The sequence below is a fragment of the Lonchura striata genome, chromosome 3, assembly GCF_050655825.1.
Source record: "Lonchura striata isolate lonStrDom1 chromosome 3, ASM5065582v1, whole genome shotgun sequence".
Taxonomy (NCBI): Eukaryota; Metazoa; Chordata; class Aves; order Passeriformes; family Estrildidae; genus Lonchura; species Lonchura striata.
The window spans coordinates 44544486-44564398 of NC_140705.1; the positions used below are offsets into that span (position 1 = coordinate 44544486).

A 19913-nucleotide genomic window follows, 5' to 3' on the forward strand; every position below is an offset into this window, starting at 1 on the left:
AGGTATTTGCTACTTCTTGTGAAGCCAAATGGTAGATAGGTTGACAGGCATCATAAGTGCTGCTATTAAAAAAAGGAAAGTAGAAAGCTGAAAAAGATGTAATGAAAAGCAAGATTGACAGAAGAAAATACTGGAGGGGAATGTTTTGGATTTGTTTGGAGCAAGTGTGCAGATTTCTTTGTGCAGGACAAGGGGACAGAATCCCATGGGAAGGGGGATGGTACGAAGGGACATGGGGCAGGAAATCTTCCTTGCTGGAGCCTGTTGCAGCCAGGGTGAAGCTTAATTGACAGTTCAAGAAAAACCTCCAGATAGATAAAAGAAATTTAAAAGCTGGTGTTGTAGGAGCTCATTAAACTTGTACCAGAATTGAAAATAAGATTTGCAGTTGGTTTTGTAACAGTTTTAAGATGTGGTGACAAGCATGATAAATGGGAAATTCTCATTAATGGGGGAAAATGAGGGATAATTGCTATTATCAAAACCTTGTGGGACAATTCATAAAATAATAATACAGAATGGGTGCTTACAGCCTACTTAAAGACAAAGTGGCTAAAAGAGGTGGAGAACAGTGTGCAACACTGAAGGTACTGGTACCTGGCTTAAAGTTAATTAATACAAGGCTCTTGAGTACATATCAGCCTACTAATTAACAAACCCAGAAGGCAAGTACTCATAGGGATCTGTTGCAAATGGAATGTGAGTTGGATTGCTCCTTGAACACTTGGCTATAAGAAGCATATAAAGAAAATACACCATTGTATGTTACACTGTAGATGAAACACAAGAACATGTGAAATGTAATTAGCCAGAAAACAGAAAATGATAATTTTCTAGCATAAAATGTACCACATCCAGTACAAGGTCATTTGGTTGGTGCTTACAGTGATGAATTAATCTAGAAGTTTGTGTTGTGTAGGAATAATCTTAATTTTCTAACATTTAATGAAACCAAAATATATTCCAAACAGTGAAGTTGCATATTTGAGTGTTCAGGAAGAGTAATTTTCAAAAGCAAAAGGGAAGTATGACTAACTGGAAAGGGAAGTGTAAACAACAACAAAAAAAAGGAGCAACACAAACCCAAGGGGGACTCTGAGGAGGAAGATAGTAGAAGTATTTCCTGTGTCACTGTCGACACAGAATCAAATAATACAGAATGAATGGCAACTAGTTATGAAGTGCAGGAAAATTATTAAATAAAGGTCATGGGAAAATAAGTCTAGTCAGATAAAAGACTTAAGTAAAATTGGAGTTTTGATGTTTTAGATTATCTAAATGTTACTGGCTTATTCTTAGCTGGAGATGGATGAACTTTTGATAACAATATGGAAAATGGAAAAGGTTTGGCAAAGAATAAGTTTTCTAGGTGAAGTAGAGTGAAATATTCATTTTACTAAAGGATAGTGAAATAATTTTCAGTCTCTAAATAGTTAGCATATGTTAAAAATAGCCTGCAAATACATTTTGTATCATGGGAGTCCTGGAAAACTAGGCTGAGATCTCTGACTAGCTTTTTATTTTTATGAATGTTAAAGTGCAAGAGAAATTCCACATCACTAGGCAAATGCTCTATGCGTAAGTATTAAAAAACAAGTAAAATTCACACATGCTTATGATGATGGTTGGAACTGCAGGCTGTTAGTGAGATTTTAGTCCAGGAAGGGTAATGGAGAAGCTGATTCTGGATGCATAGAGTGGATGACTAAAGAATGGAAATTAAATTAATTTTCCAGTCTCCCTGACTTTATAGGAAGGGTTGAGTTTTGAAGATGCTGTTCTTATTAGGAAAGCGGCATTATGCAGTCTAAAGTATTTGTTAAATGGGTTGCTGTTAGTTAACTAACCTATAAAAAGAAATATTGCTGAAGGTGTTTTGTTTGTAGCATTTCTAATTAACACATTTTTTTACTAAGCCTGATACAACAGGTTTTTTTTCCCCAGGAGTTTTGAATATTGTATAAATGCTAATACAAACTTGCTGTAAATACAGAGTATTGTGTGTATGGGGGAGGAGCAATGAAGACAAGAATGCTGTGTGAAGTTTTTCTCTTGTCAGAACTGATATTTTGGGGAAAGGGTTGGAGTTTTGGGTTGTTTTTGTTTTTTGGGTTTTTTTGAGAGTTTGTTTTGTTTTGTTGGGGTTTTTTGCATGTAAGCCGACACAGATTCCTTTTACTTTGTATTGGGTCAAAACTGGATGCCATTTCAGGAGGAGGCTTTTGTGTTTGAGCTATATACTAATTTTTAGACTTAGCAGCTCTAAAATGCAGGAACTTGAAGTACCCCAGGATCTTTCCTGGTTTTAAAGTGCCTGAAAGTAGGGATGTGAGGGAGTCAGGGTCCCTGTTGCCTCTTGGCAGCTCTCACTGCCCCTGCACATGCAGTGAACAAGTTCAGCAGCCAGCAGGTGAATGTGCCCAATCCATCTTGAGGGAATAACCAGCTCTTATCCCCCTCATACTTCTGGGAGTAGGCAATACTTCTTTGACTACAATCAATCTGTGCGGTCAATTCAGACTGAGTTTTACCAAGGCTTATAACTTCTTTGGGTTTGAGGGGGGTTTCACAGGAAGTGTATAGGACATTTCCCTCATACCAAGCAACCTTTCTTCCAAATTTGACATATCTGGTCTGCATCATGGAAGTACTTACAAGTTACAGTATTATCTTGGAGTTGCAGTAGTATTTTTTGAGTTTTCTGCAGCTGTTGTATACTGCTGCTCACGTGGGTATCAGTAATCATTGCAGCATGAGGGGACAACATTGTAGCCAAAACTTGGTAATTGATTCCTTTGGCTATGCGTTACCCTTAAGCATTCCAGAAAAAATAGTAAGTTTTGCAGAATCAACATGTGAAACGATAGATGCTTTTGTTGTGCTGGCAAACTAGCTTATCAAGTGACTCTCCTTTCACTTCATTGCTGGAATCTGTCTTTTAGTCTGGTCTTGGGTAACTGTTACAGTGCATTCCAAGGAATAATTATCCAGACCTAAAAATCTGCATTTGCTGGTGTAGGATTAAGGAGATGTGTTTGACATTTCTGAGGTAATTATGTAGTGATTTCTGTAATACAGTATTTTGTATGAACAGCCTGTAACGCCTCTTCATTTTCACCTAAGTTTCCTTTAAAGTAAAATCAAAATTCTGTTTTAAGGGGAAATATTGAAACATTTTCCATTTTGATATAACACAATTTCATTACATGTCAGCTAGTACATATAGATGAAAATAGCAAATCATCAATTGATAGCTTTATACTATTTATAAAATCTCCTAGTTTAAGTAGAATTTTCATAATAGCTGCTTTTTAATTAATACCTGGATACCTTGGGAGTTAAGAGTTGATACCTTTCTGGTATTACAATATTTCATTCTTGTTTCATGTGTTAGCATCAAACTTTTTAATGTCAAGAGTATAAAGTTATTTCTGTCTAAAATAATGCATCAAATACTGGTAATTACTGGTTGTCCATTAATGTTTATAAAAACTAAAATGCAGAGAATATATTGTATGCAATGCTGATATGACGTGCAGTTGACTTGATAAGGTATTGTGTGCATTGATTTGTAAATCCTGGTTTCCCAGCTGAGGATAATCCCAGGTTTTAGCTAAGTTAGTTAATATCAAATGCATACACTGCTTTTTTCTTTACTAGCTATGTGAACATGTGGAAAACCAACAATAAAAAAATGGATGAGAGGATACTGATCTATTTTGGTTGCTTTGAAGCAAAGGAGAAGCAGCTTTTCAGACCTGACACACTGGGTTTTATGTGGCAGAGTGGCATGTGGTGGTCTTTGTCATGGGCATGAAGCAGTTGCCCAGTACTAGAATGGAGCCCTGTGAATGTGCTTCTCCAGTGTAATCAGACAGGAGGACTCTGCTTGGTTTTCATCAAAACAAAATGTAGCCACAGGAGGCTGGGACAGGCACCAGGCAGAATAGGGACATAGAGTTGCCACATTTTAATGTTAACACTCTCTTCTCCCATTTTTTGGGACCTTTAATTTCTTCCCGTTTCTCCATCTATACAACGAGGGAAACACTACCAGTGGTGTTAGATTCTTGAAAAACATAATTAGTTAATTTGTTAATTGAGTTAAATGTGTGAGTGAAAGGTCACCAGATACCTTTAAAACTAAAATGTATATATGAACTTGATTTAAAAATCCCTGTATATGTATATGCACTCAATTGTGCAAATATAAGTCTTACCCATTTTAATGTGTTCACACATGAAGAACAGTGTTCATTGCACCTTAGAAAAAATCACTCTTTGCCAGTTCGCTTTCTTCACCTCCCTTTTAAAGTTTTTCTTGAAGATTGGTAAGAGTGGCAGTTTGGTCTGGTATAAATAACGCAGCCGAGAGCGTACCCTGGATGTGATCCTGATGGAGCTGCGGAGCTGCTGGCGGCGCTCCCCTGCCTCGTGCGCAGCAGCTGCTGCCCTCTGCCGGGAGCGCGGCAGCCTGCTCCGAGCCGAGCCGAGCCGAGCCGAGCCGCGCCGAGCCGCGCCGAGCCGAGCCGAGCCGAGCCGAGCCGAGCCGAGCCGCGCCGAGCCGAGCCGAGCCGAGCCGAGCCGAGCCGAGCCGCGCCGAGCCGAGCCGAGCCGAGCCGAGCCGAGCCGAGCCGCGCCGAGCCGCGCCGAGCCGAGCCGAGCCGAGCCGAGCCGCGCCGAGCCGAGCCGAGCCTGCTCTGCTTCATGGGGCCTGCCGGCTTTCCACTGGGTAATCAATATATCCATCCTTTCATTCCGCTGCCCGGTACCAATGAATGTGGTGTCTTAACATGATACTAACCGCGAGCAAACACACAATAGCGTTAAAGTTGTAAAACTAAATTTAATATCGGTATTTATGTTGTACAAGGTTATTGGATGTGATTTTTTTTTTTCCCCTAATAGTTACTCAATGTTCCTGAAATTGGCAAAATAGAATTTTTGTGCAGATTAACACAACAAATCAGTGGTGAACACTTTCTGTTAGGTTGTTGCAATAGGCACACTGTACAAACCAAGAGGAAGATGTAGTTCTTAACTTGAATAGTTTGCACTTCAAAGGAAAAGATGTAACTAAGCTTTAAAAAAAGAAAATAAAATTTAAAAACTTACCATTTTCAAATGCATCAAGTGATTTAAAAATGCAAGTGTCTGTTTTTGTGTCATCTGAATGTCTGCCTTACTTGATGATATAACTCAAATGCATTTGTGGCTTAATGATTCTGACTAATTTTGAGGGAACTATCTTCATTAAAAGCTGCTGAATGTATCCACAGTGTAATTTGGTGTCATCTTTAGGACTGTAGGATTGTCAGGTACAGGTGTAAATAAACATACCATAGATAAGCACTACTTCCAGTAACCTTTTAGAATCATAGTTTTCCTTAGTTTGTGATCTTAGTTTTATTCCTAAGAGATTAGCTTTTGCAGCTTAAGCTCGAGTCTATCTTTTATTAGCTACACTCTATTCCCCCCAAAAAAACTTTACCGTATCTTATTCATGAGCATTTTTAATAAACTAAACTCAAGAAAATTATTTCAGGTGGAAATATTGCAATACAGTTATATTGTTAGTCAAACCACCTTTCTGTTTTATATTTTATGTGTATCAGAGCTTAATTTTTAGAGAGCACTGCTTTCATTGAAAGATGCATAAACCTTGAGAGTTTAGATCCTATACTGCAGGTAATACAAGCTTTTTGAAGATGATTGGTGTTTTAAGGTTTTGTCTTTTTAATTTAATTTTTTTGTTACTTAAATTCTTGAATGTACTTCTCTCTCTTTTCCAAAGCTTTTTTGATCATGGTTTTGAAATCTTAAGTAAGTGTAAATGTTTAAATAGACCTATATTTTTTTTAAGCCTTAACTATTTTTGGAGCCCATTTCATTGATAATACTATACTTTGGAGTTGGAATGGGAAGTGTAGCAGTGAGAGTTTTTAGAGCAGAAACATGCCTTTTCCATGTTCCATTATTCAGTCAGCTTTGACCATATTGTTTAAATAAATAAATAAAAGGGAAGTTACAAGCAACTTCTTAAGCAGAAGAGCGAAGATTTGAAACAGCTTTCCACTATGAAAAATGTGACTAAAAACTTCTGTTGTAAGAACAAGGAAAATTACTTCTTAGCAGGATTCTGTGGTGAGATAACCTGAGATAGCAAGGGGCTGTGGTTGGTACACAAAATATCTTTCACTCCAGGGTTTACAGATCTTAGATTCCTGCTCTCCTGGTTGCAACTAGATGATCTTTAAGGGATCTTGCAACCCAGACTGTTCTACGGTTCTGAGATTTGCACTGCCATCAGTAGCTTTAATTTTTTTAAATCAAGTTAGCCATGTCCTACCTCTTCCCATTTTTATTTAAACTTTAGCATACTGTGGCATCATATATCATGCCTTGGGTTTTCCTGTTCCTTTCTTGGAATTATTATCTTGACACATTACCTCAGTGCTCTGTTTTATGAGCCTCACTAGTGACAGTGTGTTGTTCATTTGGAAACAACAGAGCTTTTTTTTTTTTTTTTTTTGTTTATACTTAATGATTGAATTGTAAATATTATCTGATCTTAAACTGAGTGTTGTCTGTAGGAAGTTTTGGAGTGTAAGAATATTGGCACAGAATTATAGTTACTGTCAATGACAAGTCTTCAGGATAGGCTGGAACTGGCCCTGGAATATCTTGCAACATCAACAAAAAATACATATTGAGATGACATATCCTTTTCTGTCTTACACAAAACATTCTGTATTCTTCAGACAATCTCTTAAAGATGATATCCTAGGCCACTGATGAGTCAACAAAGAAAAAGATATGCTTTATACTATAATTAAATGAACTATATAATAGAAACAGGAGATGACTAACTAAAACAGCCTACAGAGAGCTCCAAATAATAAACATCCTACTTGAACTGAGATGATGGTAGTTGTAAATGCATTAAGTCAACAGAAAAACAAAACCAAATAAAACTGAGAACTCAGTCAAGCAGGTTGAAGTGGAATAAACACTTTGTCAGGAGTGTAGGCCATGTTAGTGCTAATGCGTTTTGCATTAGTATGATGCCTGTAAAATACTGACTCTTGGCATCAGAGCTAATGGCAAAAATCCACAACAGTTTTACAGTATATACACATGCAGAAATAATAATACCATAAGAAAGATTCTTACCTGTTAATGTTTTGAGTTTTTAAAATAATATAGCATGTGAAAGACCTGGTAACAAATGGTAAATGACAGTCATTACATTAATGTCTTGCTGTTCTGCTGTTGAGTTTTGATCAATAATCAGTGAAACAAAAGAGATCAGACAGCACCAGAAACACATACCGAATGAAGTTATTTTTACAATGTTATTCAGAGGATGAGATTAATAAGGCTAAACTTTTAGTAAGAGGATTACATATATATGTATCAGTATTAGGAGGATTTGTGGCTTCATTAGCAACTTCAGAGAAAGAAATACCTTCATGTATGCTGCTAACTAAAGTGAAATACTCTCTGTGATTGGTTGAGATTCGCAAAATAGATTTCAGCCCTGGAGAGTTATGCAGAGGACAATGCTATATGTCTAAAATCATGTGTCTCTAGTCTTGTAGCCTGGTCTGAGCTCGTGTTGCTGGCAGTTGGGACCCCGACAGCACTTGCTGCAAGGTGAGGGAAGAAGGGCCTGAAGGCAGGAATGCAGTGCTCTGAAGGCAGGGGAGGGCTGCTGGAACAGCAGATATTTGCTCCTCAGTGGAGCTTCTGTATATGGACTGTACAGCCAGAGCCTCTAGCAATGGCGCAATCTGGCCTCAAACCCATTTCCCTGTCTCTGTTCCTGTGTGGCAGAGGTGGTATGTTGGTGCTTGTGCCAGCCTCATGCCAGGTTTGGGGGGCAATAGGCCAGTGAGAATGTGAGTTGAGGAGTTGTCAGGATGCCCCTGAATCATGGTCCCTTGCATTTGGAGCATTTTGAGTTAGCTGGTGGGTTACACCAGCTTTGAAGCAATTACAGGGAGCACAGAAACTGGGCCAATAGCAAGGACAGAGGGATACAAAAAAGGGCTCTAATCTGTCACCAGAGCATTTGCAAACTTGCTGGTGGTTTCTTCTTTTTACATTGAATAAGACAGGAGGAAATTACAGGACTTCCCAAGACAAGAGTAAGTCATGTTAGGAACAAGATTAAAAGCTTTGTCTTTCATCTCTAGGACTGTCTCTAAACTACAAAAGCAGGAAGTTTTGAGAACTCTTCTGTGTAAGGGACTACAGCAGATATCAGCTGAGCCATATATAACAGGAGAACGGCTGACTCGGCATTTCAGTTGTCTCACTAGACTTGAGTCTTGTCAAGGAGATACAAAATTTACTCTAATAACGTAGTCATGCTGCTAGACTCAGATCTTTCTGAGTGTAAGATTTTGGAGTCTCCAAAGGCATGTTTCTGCCAACATTCACAGAATATTATCACTTAGTTTTGGTGTAGGTGTTTCAGAAGTTCTTGTTAAAGCTTGAAATGTTCTGCCTTTTATGTAATTAGATTAATTCTTGAATTGCTTGCTTTTCGCACTGCTGAAGTAGATTGAATTCCTGTTTGACTGATAAAGATGCATATTATAACCTTCTATGAACTGTGATTTTATGTCTATATGAAGAGCAGTATACGTATTACATCTTCCATTCTTCCCATTTGAAATGCATTAGCCTTATTTTTGTCTTCTGTTTTTTCCCCTCTGACTACCTAAGTTTTTTATTTTCCTGTTTGGCTATCCACCAAGCAAGGCACCTACCAAGTTCTTAGCTGTAGAGCTCATTAGTTGGGCACTTCAGTGTGCCTACTTTGCAAGTTTGTACACTGTAATTTTTAATTATATATTTATTTATTTTAGGAATCACCTTTTAATATCTGGTACTTTGAGATGAGGAGGGTGTATTGTGTGAGAAAATGTGTCACATTGGGTCAGGGCAGAATAATTCCTCAGGGTTTTGGGTTTTGGCAGAAGACTGCTTGGGCTCTTCATGTGATTAAAGAATGAATCAGCATAGCAGTGATTTCTGTAATTTCTTACCTAAGGGGAGACATGAGAAATTCTTACCTTTCTCCTGTACAATGAGATCACTGGTGTTCTCTCTCACAGGTACTCATCACATAGGCATACTTGATCTCCTCTGTGTTTAACAGTACTTCAGTCCTAAGTATGGAATAAAATTACAGTTACCGAAACTATTTGCTTATCACTAGTCTTAAAATCTCCAGCAGCATCTTGGTTGTGTTGCTTTTAGTATTCCCATTGTTTTTCTTTTGCACTTGATACTCTGGCTGTCCAGATGTATCACTTGTATCTGTTGGCAAGGTGTCCAGTAAGTTTGCTGTGTGTTGTTTCCATCCATCAATTCCTTCTACTTTCTTGAACCTTTTCCTGCTTTATTTCATCAGAACATTTCAAGTTCAGCTACTCTGGTTTATCCAAATAGGATTTTGTTTTTTCCAGAGGTGTTTTATAAAGCTTTGCTGGTGGCCCTCATAATGATAAGTTTTTGGTTTCTGATGACTAAGTCCATAGCAGTAACTAGGGGACTGAAATAGAGGAAGAAAATAAGCATTAAATATAATTCTAAGGGGAAAATACAGCATATAGTGTTTTTAAACACTGCTCAAAATAATTGAAAGGCTTTGTAATAATTCTTTTCCATAGATGCTACAGGGAAGTTGCATGCTTGGGAAAGGGAAAGCAGGGTGATTAATGAGACTGCAAGTGGGAGAGCTGGTGGAGAGTGAAAGGCTTTAATACCCACCTGGAAGGTTAGCTTAGTCCCATTAATTTTCAGAAGAACTTTTGGAATGCCATCAGGGCTTCTCTCTCCTGTGCTTGTGTAAAGACCATTTCTACAAGTTTTTTTTTTATTCTGGCATCTAAGCAAAACCCAAAGTCCTGACCATGAGTAGCTATTAATAATTGCTTAAAATAACATTTTTCAGAAGTGTGCTAGCTAAGAAGTTATTTGTGGCGTAACAACAAATTAGTCTCATAATTTCAGTTAAAGAAAATTATATCTACTGGTTTCAAGGTAATACCAGTATTGTAGTGCTTTATAACAGTATTGCACTTGGTACAGCACATGGTGCATAGATTACCTGGGGAGTTGTGACTATGCAAAATGCTGCTGAACTTGTTCTCTGGAATAGCTGCAGACAAGATTCTGAAGTATTTGTACAAGTAAAATGGATGAAATGAGTTCTGGAGTAAAAATTTTAATAGCTCATGATGAAGTATTGCCTGTGTTACTGATAGATCTTGCAGAAAAAAATACCTTCCATGTAATGGAAATGTAATTTTAGAGGAACGTACTTGAATGAGCTACTACTATTTGTGTTTTCTGTTAATGGTTTAGATATCGAAAGAGAAACTAACGAGTTCTTCTTGAAGATTTTTATTTCATCATTACAGGAGAAGCCATGAACAAAGGAACTGCTGCAAAATTACATTTTTGTCTGTTTCCTCTTGTTTGCCATACTAAAAAATGAGATATTTGCTCAGACTGGGTTAGTCCTGGGTGAACTAAATGCAGGTCTACTTAGGATTTAGTAACTAGCCTATGAATTTGCATTTACAAATCTTGCTGCTAGAAAGCATCCTAATAGAGATTCAAATTATTTATGCTTTAGGTTGAAATCACCTGTCTTCTATGGATTATGGTTTATAGTGATTATTTCATTTGAGGTTGTCAGAGAGAGATCATAATGTTGTCTGAGTGCAGAAGAGCCACATTTTTAACACTCACTGTTCATGTAAAGCCAGGAGTATGAACACCCACAGGTACCTGTGTCCCTAAGGGCAATCAAGCATTCCTCAAGCAAGATACAAAGGAATAAAAGTAAGAATATGATCAAGACTGTACAGCTCTCTTCTGTTACTGTAGTATGTCAAGATACAGTGTTTATGTGTCATTCTGTCATGGATTTCCATTGCTTATGGTTTGTTTTGTTTCAGCCTCTTGGAGCCAGCGACTATTTGGAAATATCAAAGCATTTTGACACAGTGTTTGTTCGTGACATACCACTTCTTACAATAGCAAAAAGGACACAAACTCGTCGTTTCATTACTCTTATTGATACCTTTTATGAGCATAAGGTGAGAACCAAGCCTTTCCTATATGTATAGGAATAATATTTAGAGTCCTAAAACTGACTGTTACTATTGGTTTGAAATAAGGCTTTCTGTAGTAATGGTTTGGAAAATATAAGCATCATGAAGTAGTGCTGCAAAGAAACATAATTCCAGCTTCACCAAAAAAAAAAAAAAAAAAAAAAAAGGTACAATTTCAATAAAGGCAAATAAACAGATTTTTTTAGTTGTTTCTGTGAGTATTAAGCATGAGCATAAATATAAGACTGAGCTCATTTGCCTTTTTTGAATGGGGATGTTCTTTCCTAACCCAGGAAAACAACAGAAGCCATATCATTATTTTAATAATGAAAGATTGTGCTGCCAACTGTGCTGGAGTGAAATGGAGTTTTTTTAGTTTTTAGTTGTACAGGCAGTTGGTCAGGAATCAATGCCTTTCTGATCAGGAAAGAGGAGTTAATAGCACAATTATATCATAAAGTTTAAAGGAAACAGTTGGTGTAGGCTTTACATTAGATTGTAGAATTGCTCATGGAATAATAATGATAAATCCACTTTGTGTGGATTTACAGGGATTTCAATCTTGGAAGCAAAATAATCATAACTAAAACAAAAGGAAGTTCCTGTTTAAGGTGATTTTTTTTTTTAAGTGATGCAAGGTTTGAAACACTTTCTTATATGTGATTATATTTGCACACACTTAAACATTTATGCAGTAGGGAAGTGTCAGTTGAGGCTGGTTCTTACCAAGAATGTTCTGGCATGGGTTGTTGATCATAAATGCCCCAACTCAGCAAGGTATTGAAGTAAGTCACTGTATGAGTAGTCTCATTCAAATCAGCCAGATTCAAATCAGTGTCATTCAAATTAGCCAGATTCTTTATTCTTTATGGTTGGGAAGTGGACATTTGCTAAGACAATATGCTAATATTAAACTAATGTGTTAGAAATAGGGGGAATGGTCTGCCCTGGGTTTGTGCTGTCAATAAGAATTGCAAGCAGTCACTTTCTATTACTTCCTTCACAGGAAAAACAAAAGGTTATACTCCCATCAAAAGTAGTTGGGAAAAATACCTGAGTATATTTGTGGATGCCTGTCCACAACACAAACATCCTGCCTGTATGCTCTCAATAAGAGTCTTCTTCTATAGTATTATTTCAGTCTGTCTTCATTGCAACCCCCATCTCTCATTGCATGTTGTATCTCTTCCCAACAGTCATGAAAACAGCATCATTATTTTTACTAGCAAATAACTTACTGGAGTAGCACAGATGAAGTCAGGAAAGGCTTCACTCAGTCTTCTGGGAAATTTGGAATTTAAATATTACTTAAATAGTGCAGTGTATCTACCCACTGAGAGGACTCTTACTATGGGTGAAAAATAAGCATTGCTTACTATACAGCTGTTATTTCAGAAAGCAAACTTTATGGTGAACTCATTACCTGTGTAGCAAATATTCTGAATATTTGATAGCACAGTTCTTCTATTCTCTGAGTAAAAGTTACATCTGTTGTTATTGAGAAAAAGATCCTGTAAGGTTAATAGTCCAGCTGACAAAGGCAAATCTATAACAGCAGTCCTAATAAGAGAAAGGAAAAACATTGGGGAAAAAGCACTGATGATTTAACTTGAAGTTTGCTGTGCATAGATCGAGTACTTTATCCCATTCCTGTAAATCCCAAGGGATGATAGTGTTGCCTGCTCTCCCCCTCTCAGGTGCGCATTATCTGTTCTGCGGCAGCTCCTCTCCAAAGCCTGTTCCTCCTGAAACATGACAGTGGTGAACTGCAGGACAACAGAGTGTTGATGGATGATTTGGATTTGAGCCAGGTACATGAATTTAACATCTCCCTTTTGTAACAAAATTGGGTTTGGTCTCATTATTGCAGCAGCATTTTAAGAGGGGGAATCAAGAAAACATTTAACTATTGATATGCTGCTTTTTTGCAGTGTCTCTGTCACTCTGATAATTACATGTTGTGCTACTTACAGTCAAAGAAAATGTCACTATATGTAGAACCACTCTGTGTAAGTTTTATGGTTATTTTGAATATTAGTCATTATATATGTTCAGTCATATATGAAAAATGCTGATTTAAGTTTAGCACCTACATTTAAAATACACAAATAAAAGGTGGTTTGTTCTACCTCCTCCTAGACTACAGAACAGCCTCATGAGTCCTCACAAACAGTACTACTTCGCGTGTTGCTTATTCTGTTTTTCTTTTTCCCTGTGGCTCAGTTATTGCTAAGGACTTTTTAAATAATTTGTTTAAATTGGTGTACAATTAGTCAGCAAAAAAGGAAAAGTAGATGGTTAACCTGTTATTGTGTTGTTTTAAAGCCAAATTACTTATTTTGCTGTATTTCTTCAGGAGATTACCTAGCTGAAATAGGTGCTTTTCTTTAATTTTTGGACATCAGTTTTAATTTTTTGGTGCCATGCTGCTGTCTTGTTTTGTCAAAGCTGGTAAAACACTGAGCCTTAGGAGTTAGACAGGATGCACTTCAGTACAGCTGTGAGTCTCACAGGTGTGTGGTACTGTTTTTGTGTACTGATGTAGGATTCTGCCAAAGGACTCTCCATGTTTACAGGAGAAGAGGAAGTCTTCGCCTTTCAGCGTACTCTCTCACGGCTCACAGAAATGCAAACTGAACAGTACTGGAATGATGGGGACAGAAGCAAAAAAACAATTAAAAGTTGAATTAAATCACCAAGAAGTAAAATTACAGTGTGAAATCACCAAGAAGAAAAAGCTGGAAAATCTTCAGAAAAGCACTGGAATGCTTTTTAGCACAACTTGAATAATAATTGCACTTTATCATCTGGACCATGTTTTCTTTCATCAATAGTGTTTTGAGTTTAAGACATGAGGTCTCAGTTATTTGTCTGTACCACCAGTGCGTGGATATGTGAAATTTTGCCTTTATTTGTTCTTCTTCAAACCTGTCTGGCTTTCTGGCTCCATACAGTGGTGGTGAATGGAATTACCTCCAGCTGGTGGCTGATTACCAGTGGGGTTCCCCAGGGCTCAGTATTGGGGCCAGCCCTCTTCAATATCTTTAAGCATGGTATGGACAAGGGGATCAAAGTGCACCCTCAGTAAGTTCACAGACAACGCCAAGTTGGGTGGGAGTGTTGACCTGCAGGAGGGTAGGAAAGCTCTGCAAAGGGATCTGCACAGGCTGGATCAATGGGCTGAGGCTGGTTGTATGGGGTTCTGCATAGGCCAAGTGCCAGGTCCTGCCCTTGGGTCACAACAACCCTAGGCAGCACCACAGGCTGGGGAAGAGCAGCTGGAAAGTTGCCAGGGGTGGGGTGCTGGTAAACAGAACAGGAGCTAGCTGAGCCCAAGTGGCCAAGAGGGCCAGTGGAATCTCAGCCTGTATCAGCAATGGTGTGGCCAGCAGCCCCAGGCAGGAATTGTTCCCCGTACCTGCACTGGTGAGGCCTCGCCTTGAGTGCTATGTCCAGTCTGGGCCCCTCACTACAAGAAGGACATTGAGGTGCTGGAGCTGAGTCCAGAGAAGGGCAATGCAGCTGGTGAAGGGTCTGGAGCACAAGTCCTGTGAGGAGCAGCTGAGGGAGCTGGGGGTGTTTAGCCTGGAGAAAAGGAGGCTTGGGGAGGCCTTACTGCTCTCTACAACCATCTGAAAGGAGGGTGTAATAAGGTGAGGGTTGGATTCTTCTCCCAGGCAACCAGGATGAGAGGACACAGCCTCAAGCTGCTCCAGGGGAGATTCAGGTTGGACACGATGAAGAATTTCTTCACTGAAAGTGTTGTCCAATATTGGAACAGGCTGCCGAGGGAGGTGGTGGCGTCACCATCCCTGGAAGTATTAAGGAAATTGCTGGACGTGGCACTTAGGGCTGTGGTTTATTTGATAGGATGAGGTTTGGACAAGAGTTGGACTCCATGATCTTGGAGTTTTTTCCTAACCTTAATGATTCTCTAAAATATACCTTTGATGTTCAGGAAATTTGATGGGATTAGAATTTCCCTGGAAAACTGGCCTACAGACAAAGTTAATGGGCTATGCAGAGTCATTTTATGATGTCACATGAAGTGGGCACTTCAATGATCTTGCACTACTTCTGTCATTTACAATGCTGCTTGCACAAAAAAAAATACCAAATGCTTCTTTAAGAAACTCCTGATATTGTCCATGCTAAAATCTCGTAACTCCTCAGTAGTGTGTTTTAGTTTTGTATGTTTTTTCTATTCTCTGATCTAGCTATGTGTTGACATTCAGCCTCCAGGAGGTTTTTTTTATCAGATTGTTGCTCAGTCTGGTTCATTGAAAGCTAATGGTTTTACCCAAAAGAGAGCCCTGAATAGGAGCTTTAAGGTACTTGAAGCTGCACAGGATTAAGATCTAAATAATGGATGGGAAAAGAGACTTGATAAGATGGGGTATGCTGTAACAAATAAGTGCAAGTTCATATTCTTCCTAAATTTTGTGTGGCTTGCAAGCCTGGATATGCTGCCTCTATACCAATTACATCTCTACCCTGAATTTTCTTGTTTCTTCTACACCAAATCTTTCACTGCTGCTGACACACCTGCCCTGATATGGGGGGAGTAGTACTCAGTACTACTGAGGCAATTCATCACATTACTATAGGAATGTCTTTTATGGAATGGATAGGAAGGAACTGATACCTCAAGACACATCACCCATCCTCATGTTTGTAGTTGGAAACTCTATGTTAAAGATGCAGTGGTGTCATTCTTTATTTTAATCTAACTGAAACAAAACATAGTATTGTGTGAACTGTCATACTGTGTGTTTTTATAAAGTAATCTTAAAAGCATATTTAGAAACTTTGAGCAGAAAAAGACATGTAGATAGACTGAAAAGATTGCCCTCATATCCTAGGGAGGAGATACATAACACATTGTCTCCAACTTTGGGAGGTTTTGTTGGATTTTGCAACATGACCTTTTTCTGCCTCTTACCAAATTGTCTGCCATCACAATTTAAAAAAGCTTTTAAAAGGCCCTTCTGGCCAGTAGGGAGGGCTGGAGAGGCCCTGTGCACTTACTTTTGTTAGGGAGCCACATGCTCAATTCTGATCAATTCTCAGTTCTGATCCCTTCTGTTTGTCCTGGAAGTTACTTACACTGGCTATACCTGCTCTTCAAGTAATTTTTAAAGCCTGTATTTATAGTTTGCAACTAATGGAACTGTATTATTATTCCCACAAGGGTGACTACCATTGAGAATTTTAATGCGTATTTATGAAAACTCCAATCAGAATATATTGTTTATACTTAAGAACATCCAAATAATTGTATGCTTTCAGAGACTTGGGTTTAGGTTTCTCAGCTGAGGAACTATTGACATTCATGCATGTGTGTCTGTATATACAAACACATATGTATATTTAATTTATACAGTTATACATGTGCATATAAATCTAGATAAAACTAATATATATAATTTAAGTGTGTGTGTTTTTGTATTTATATGTGACACTCTATACTTATCAGCCTGGGACTGTGCTGATAAATCTCCTGAAGCTTCAGCCTTGACTTTTTTTGAATAGCATTCAAATACTTCCTGCCTTGAACCAGAATGTGTTGTCTGAAAATGGGAGATGGTGGTAGATAAACTAAGGCACTTTGCATCTGGATATTTATTTACATTCACTTAAAAACTGTTCATGTTTTTAACCTGTATGTCCTTCTCTGTCAGGTGGTATAGGGGAAATGTGTAATCTTGCAGAACACACATAACACGTCTGGGACATATGGGAGAGAAGGTCCTGGCAGGTTCTTCATTCCCACAGAGACTGTCTCAGGCCAGGGAAATGAGGTGTTTCTCCACCATCTATGTGGGTGATGACAAAGCTCCTTTAACCACAGGATCCCTGTTTGTACTCAAACTGCTGCTGCTTTGCCCATTGGTATTTGAGGCTTTACTGCTGTCTGAATGCACACCCCAAACTGAGATACCCCAGGTTTTTGGAAGTTCCTAAATGCAGTGGGACTGATATACCATTGAAAGCTTCTAAGGATATAGGTAAGCTCTGTGAAAACACAAGAGGGAAGTCCCCCAAAAACTTCCAGAGCCAGGACTGCTTCCAGGACATATTGCTAAATAAAACCATTGTGCAGCCTTTCCTTGGCCAGCAAAGAATTTGTCTCTTGGGAGTCCCTGATAGGTACCAACAATAATCAAGGAAAATAAATGGGGAAGATTCCAGAAGTATTTTGAGGCTGAAAACAAGAAATGTTGCCTAAATCACTGTGCTATATTTGTGATTGTGATGCAGAAGGAGGTTTGTCACTTTTGGGTCAGGTCCACAAGAAGAAATTTATTGGACCAGTTTCTCAGCCAGCCCAGATGCCAGGGCAGAGGGTGCTCCAGTAACCACAGAAGCAGCACATTTATGTCTGTCTACCTCCCTGAAGAAAGTGAGGCCTTATTTGCTTATTTTATGATGCTGTAGCATGATAAAGCCTTTTCCCAGTGCTGAGTTGGGGGTGCTGCTTGTGGGATCAGACACCTTCCAGGCAAATGGTGCTGGCCAGAATCTCACTGGATACCATGGACAAGAGTGGTTTTTTTGTGCCCCAGGGTGCTGGGCCACCTGTGCTCCCAGCTGTCCTGAGCCCTGCTGCCTGGCCTGCTCCTGCTGCTGTGAGACAGCAACAGCCCATGACTTTATTCCCACTTGAAGAAGTTTTATTTTCCAAAATGTAAATAGTGAGATGCCTGTGACTAAATTATGCATGCTTGATAATAGCCTTAAATGCTGGATTTGTGCTGGATGCTTCTATCCAGAGTTTAAGTCCTGGCTTTTTAGGTTTTCCTTAACTTGTGAATTCATGTAATCTCAGATCTGCAACAAGCTTTTATTTCCTTTAGTCATTCAGCAAACATTATTGACAAGTTATTTTTAAAGGTCTTTTCAAGTGACCTTTATTGATATGGTATATTTTGCTGTTATAGGAAGTAAAATCCTGGGGATTATGGACCATGTGGAACACTTCATGTTTTCTAAAGGTCACATCCTGGCTGAGAATATCTCAATTAACTTCTTTCAAATACTTGATTGACCAAAAATGTTCACAATGCCCAAAAATTTAACATTTTAGAAATAATAAATAGTGCAATTCTGTCTTTCAGAGTTATTCAGTATTTGTTACTGTGCAGATTGAGGGAGCAATTGCAGTATTTTGGGTAGAACAAGACAGCCTTCCAAAGGCTTTGGAAGGATTGAAGATGCACTTTTTGCTGCTGCTGGTTTTTGATCTGAAAAGGAAAACCATTAATGTTTTTTTCTTTTAGTAAAGGTGTTCATGATGACACTACAGCTGGATAGATGTCACCTATTTTGCAGCAATCTAAACATGAAAAAAAGCAACTCACCAGGTTTCAAACAGTGCCCAGCAGGGTCACCAGCCACACAACAAGGAGGAAGAACAGTCTCTCCATCATGACGCAGCTAACAGAATTAAGATCCAGGATTTTTCTTTCTGCAGTTTCCTGGATCTGAATATACCTGGTGCCTCAGTTTCCCTGTTGATAATATGGGAATGATGTTACTTTCTTACTTGCTAACTCTGGCCTGCAGCCAGGCTTCCTCATTAATATTCTAAGATGCTTGCTGAGGCTCTGGGATGAAAATACTTCAGTAAAGTATGTAAATAGTGCAAAAAATAATTTAGCTACTCAGAGTGGATTAGTCTCCTTGTTTGGGTTATAGAATTAATGTCATCCACTAAACACCATGTGCCTCTTCTAGTGATTTTGTTTTAATTAATGCATCTATTTTAAGAATCTATTTAAAAAAAATATGAGATTTGTGGTTAAAACTGTAAACCATTTGTGTAGTTTTTCTTTTACTCATAATAACAAATTTCCTATAAGATTCATAACGACCTCATAGCCTATACGTTTGAAATACAGTGGCTTTGTAAATTCTGTTGGAATTTTCCTTGTATACAGAGAATATTTTTTTAAATATATAATTTTGAATCTAGTATATTACATACTGAACACTGTCAAATCCATTTGTTATTTGAGAAGAATTTATCTTGTAATAAAGAAAAATTAATAAATCCAGATCTTACAAACTTGTCACTTATTCATGCGAATTTTATATGTGTTCTGGATAAACAGACCCACTGTTAGAGTAAGAGAATGGTAAGGGCTTGGAATGGACCTTTAAGATCATCTAATCCCAACCTCCCCTGCCATGGGCAGGAACATCTCCCCCTAGACCAGGTTGCTCAAGGCCTTATCCAGCCTGGCTGAGAACACTGCCAGGGATGAGGCATTCGCAGCTGCTCTAGGAAACCCATTCCAGTGCCTTACCACCCTCACAGTAAAGAATTTATTCCTAATAGCCACTCTAAGCCCTCTCTCTTTCAGTTTAAGGCCATTCCCCCTTGTCCTGTCACTACATACCCTTGTAAAAAGTCCCTCTCCAGGTCTCCTGCTATGCCCTTTTAGGTACTGGAAGGTGCTGTAAGGTCTCCCTGGAGCCTTCTCCAGGCTGAACAACCTCACCTCCGTCAGCCTGCCTCCACAGGAGAGGTGCTTCAGCCCTTTGGTCCTCACAACTTAGTGTGATTGTTTTTGCTTAGATCTCTGTATCCAGGGGGCAAACCTGGACTGGCAGCACTGGCAGTTTCTGGCCATGTGGTTGCCTGCACAAGTTGTAGCCATTGCCCTACACGTGGTTCAGCTTTTGGGTTGGAATATCCAGGGCTTGTGAGAAACATCTTCCAGAAGTAGTTTAGACTTGTCTGCCTCAGTTACTGCTGCCAGCAGCCCTAATTTT

General features: G+C 38.8%; 1 protein-coding gene across 3 annotated transcripts in view; it reads left to right on the top strand.

Annotated features, from left to right (window-relative positions):
- Nucleotides 1-19210, top strand: part of AFG1L (AFG1 like ATPase) — a 64123-nt gene extending 44913 nt beyond the window's left edge. For all 3 annotated transcript variants that reach the window (XM_021553832.4, XM_085574956.1, XM_085574957.1), the window contains exons 11-13: nt 10980-11120; nt 12833-12946; nt 13681-19210. In XM_021553832.4, coding sequence (XP_021409507.1) covers nt 10980-11120; nt 12833-12946; nt 13681-13821 — 396 coding nt within the window. In that variant the 3' untranslated portion in view covers nt 13822-19210. The remainder of the gene's footprint in view (nt 1-10979; nt 11121-12832; nt 12947-13680) is intronic.
- Nucleotides 19211-19913: the final 703 nt, after the last annotated feature.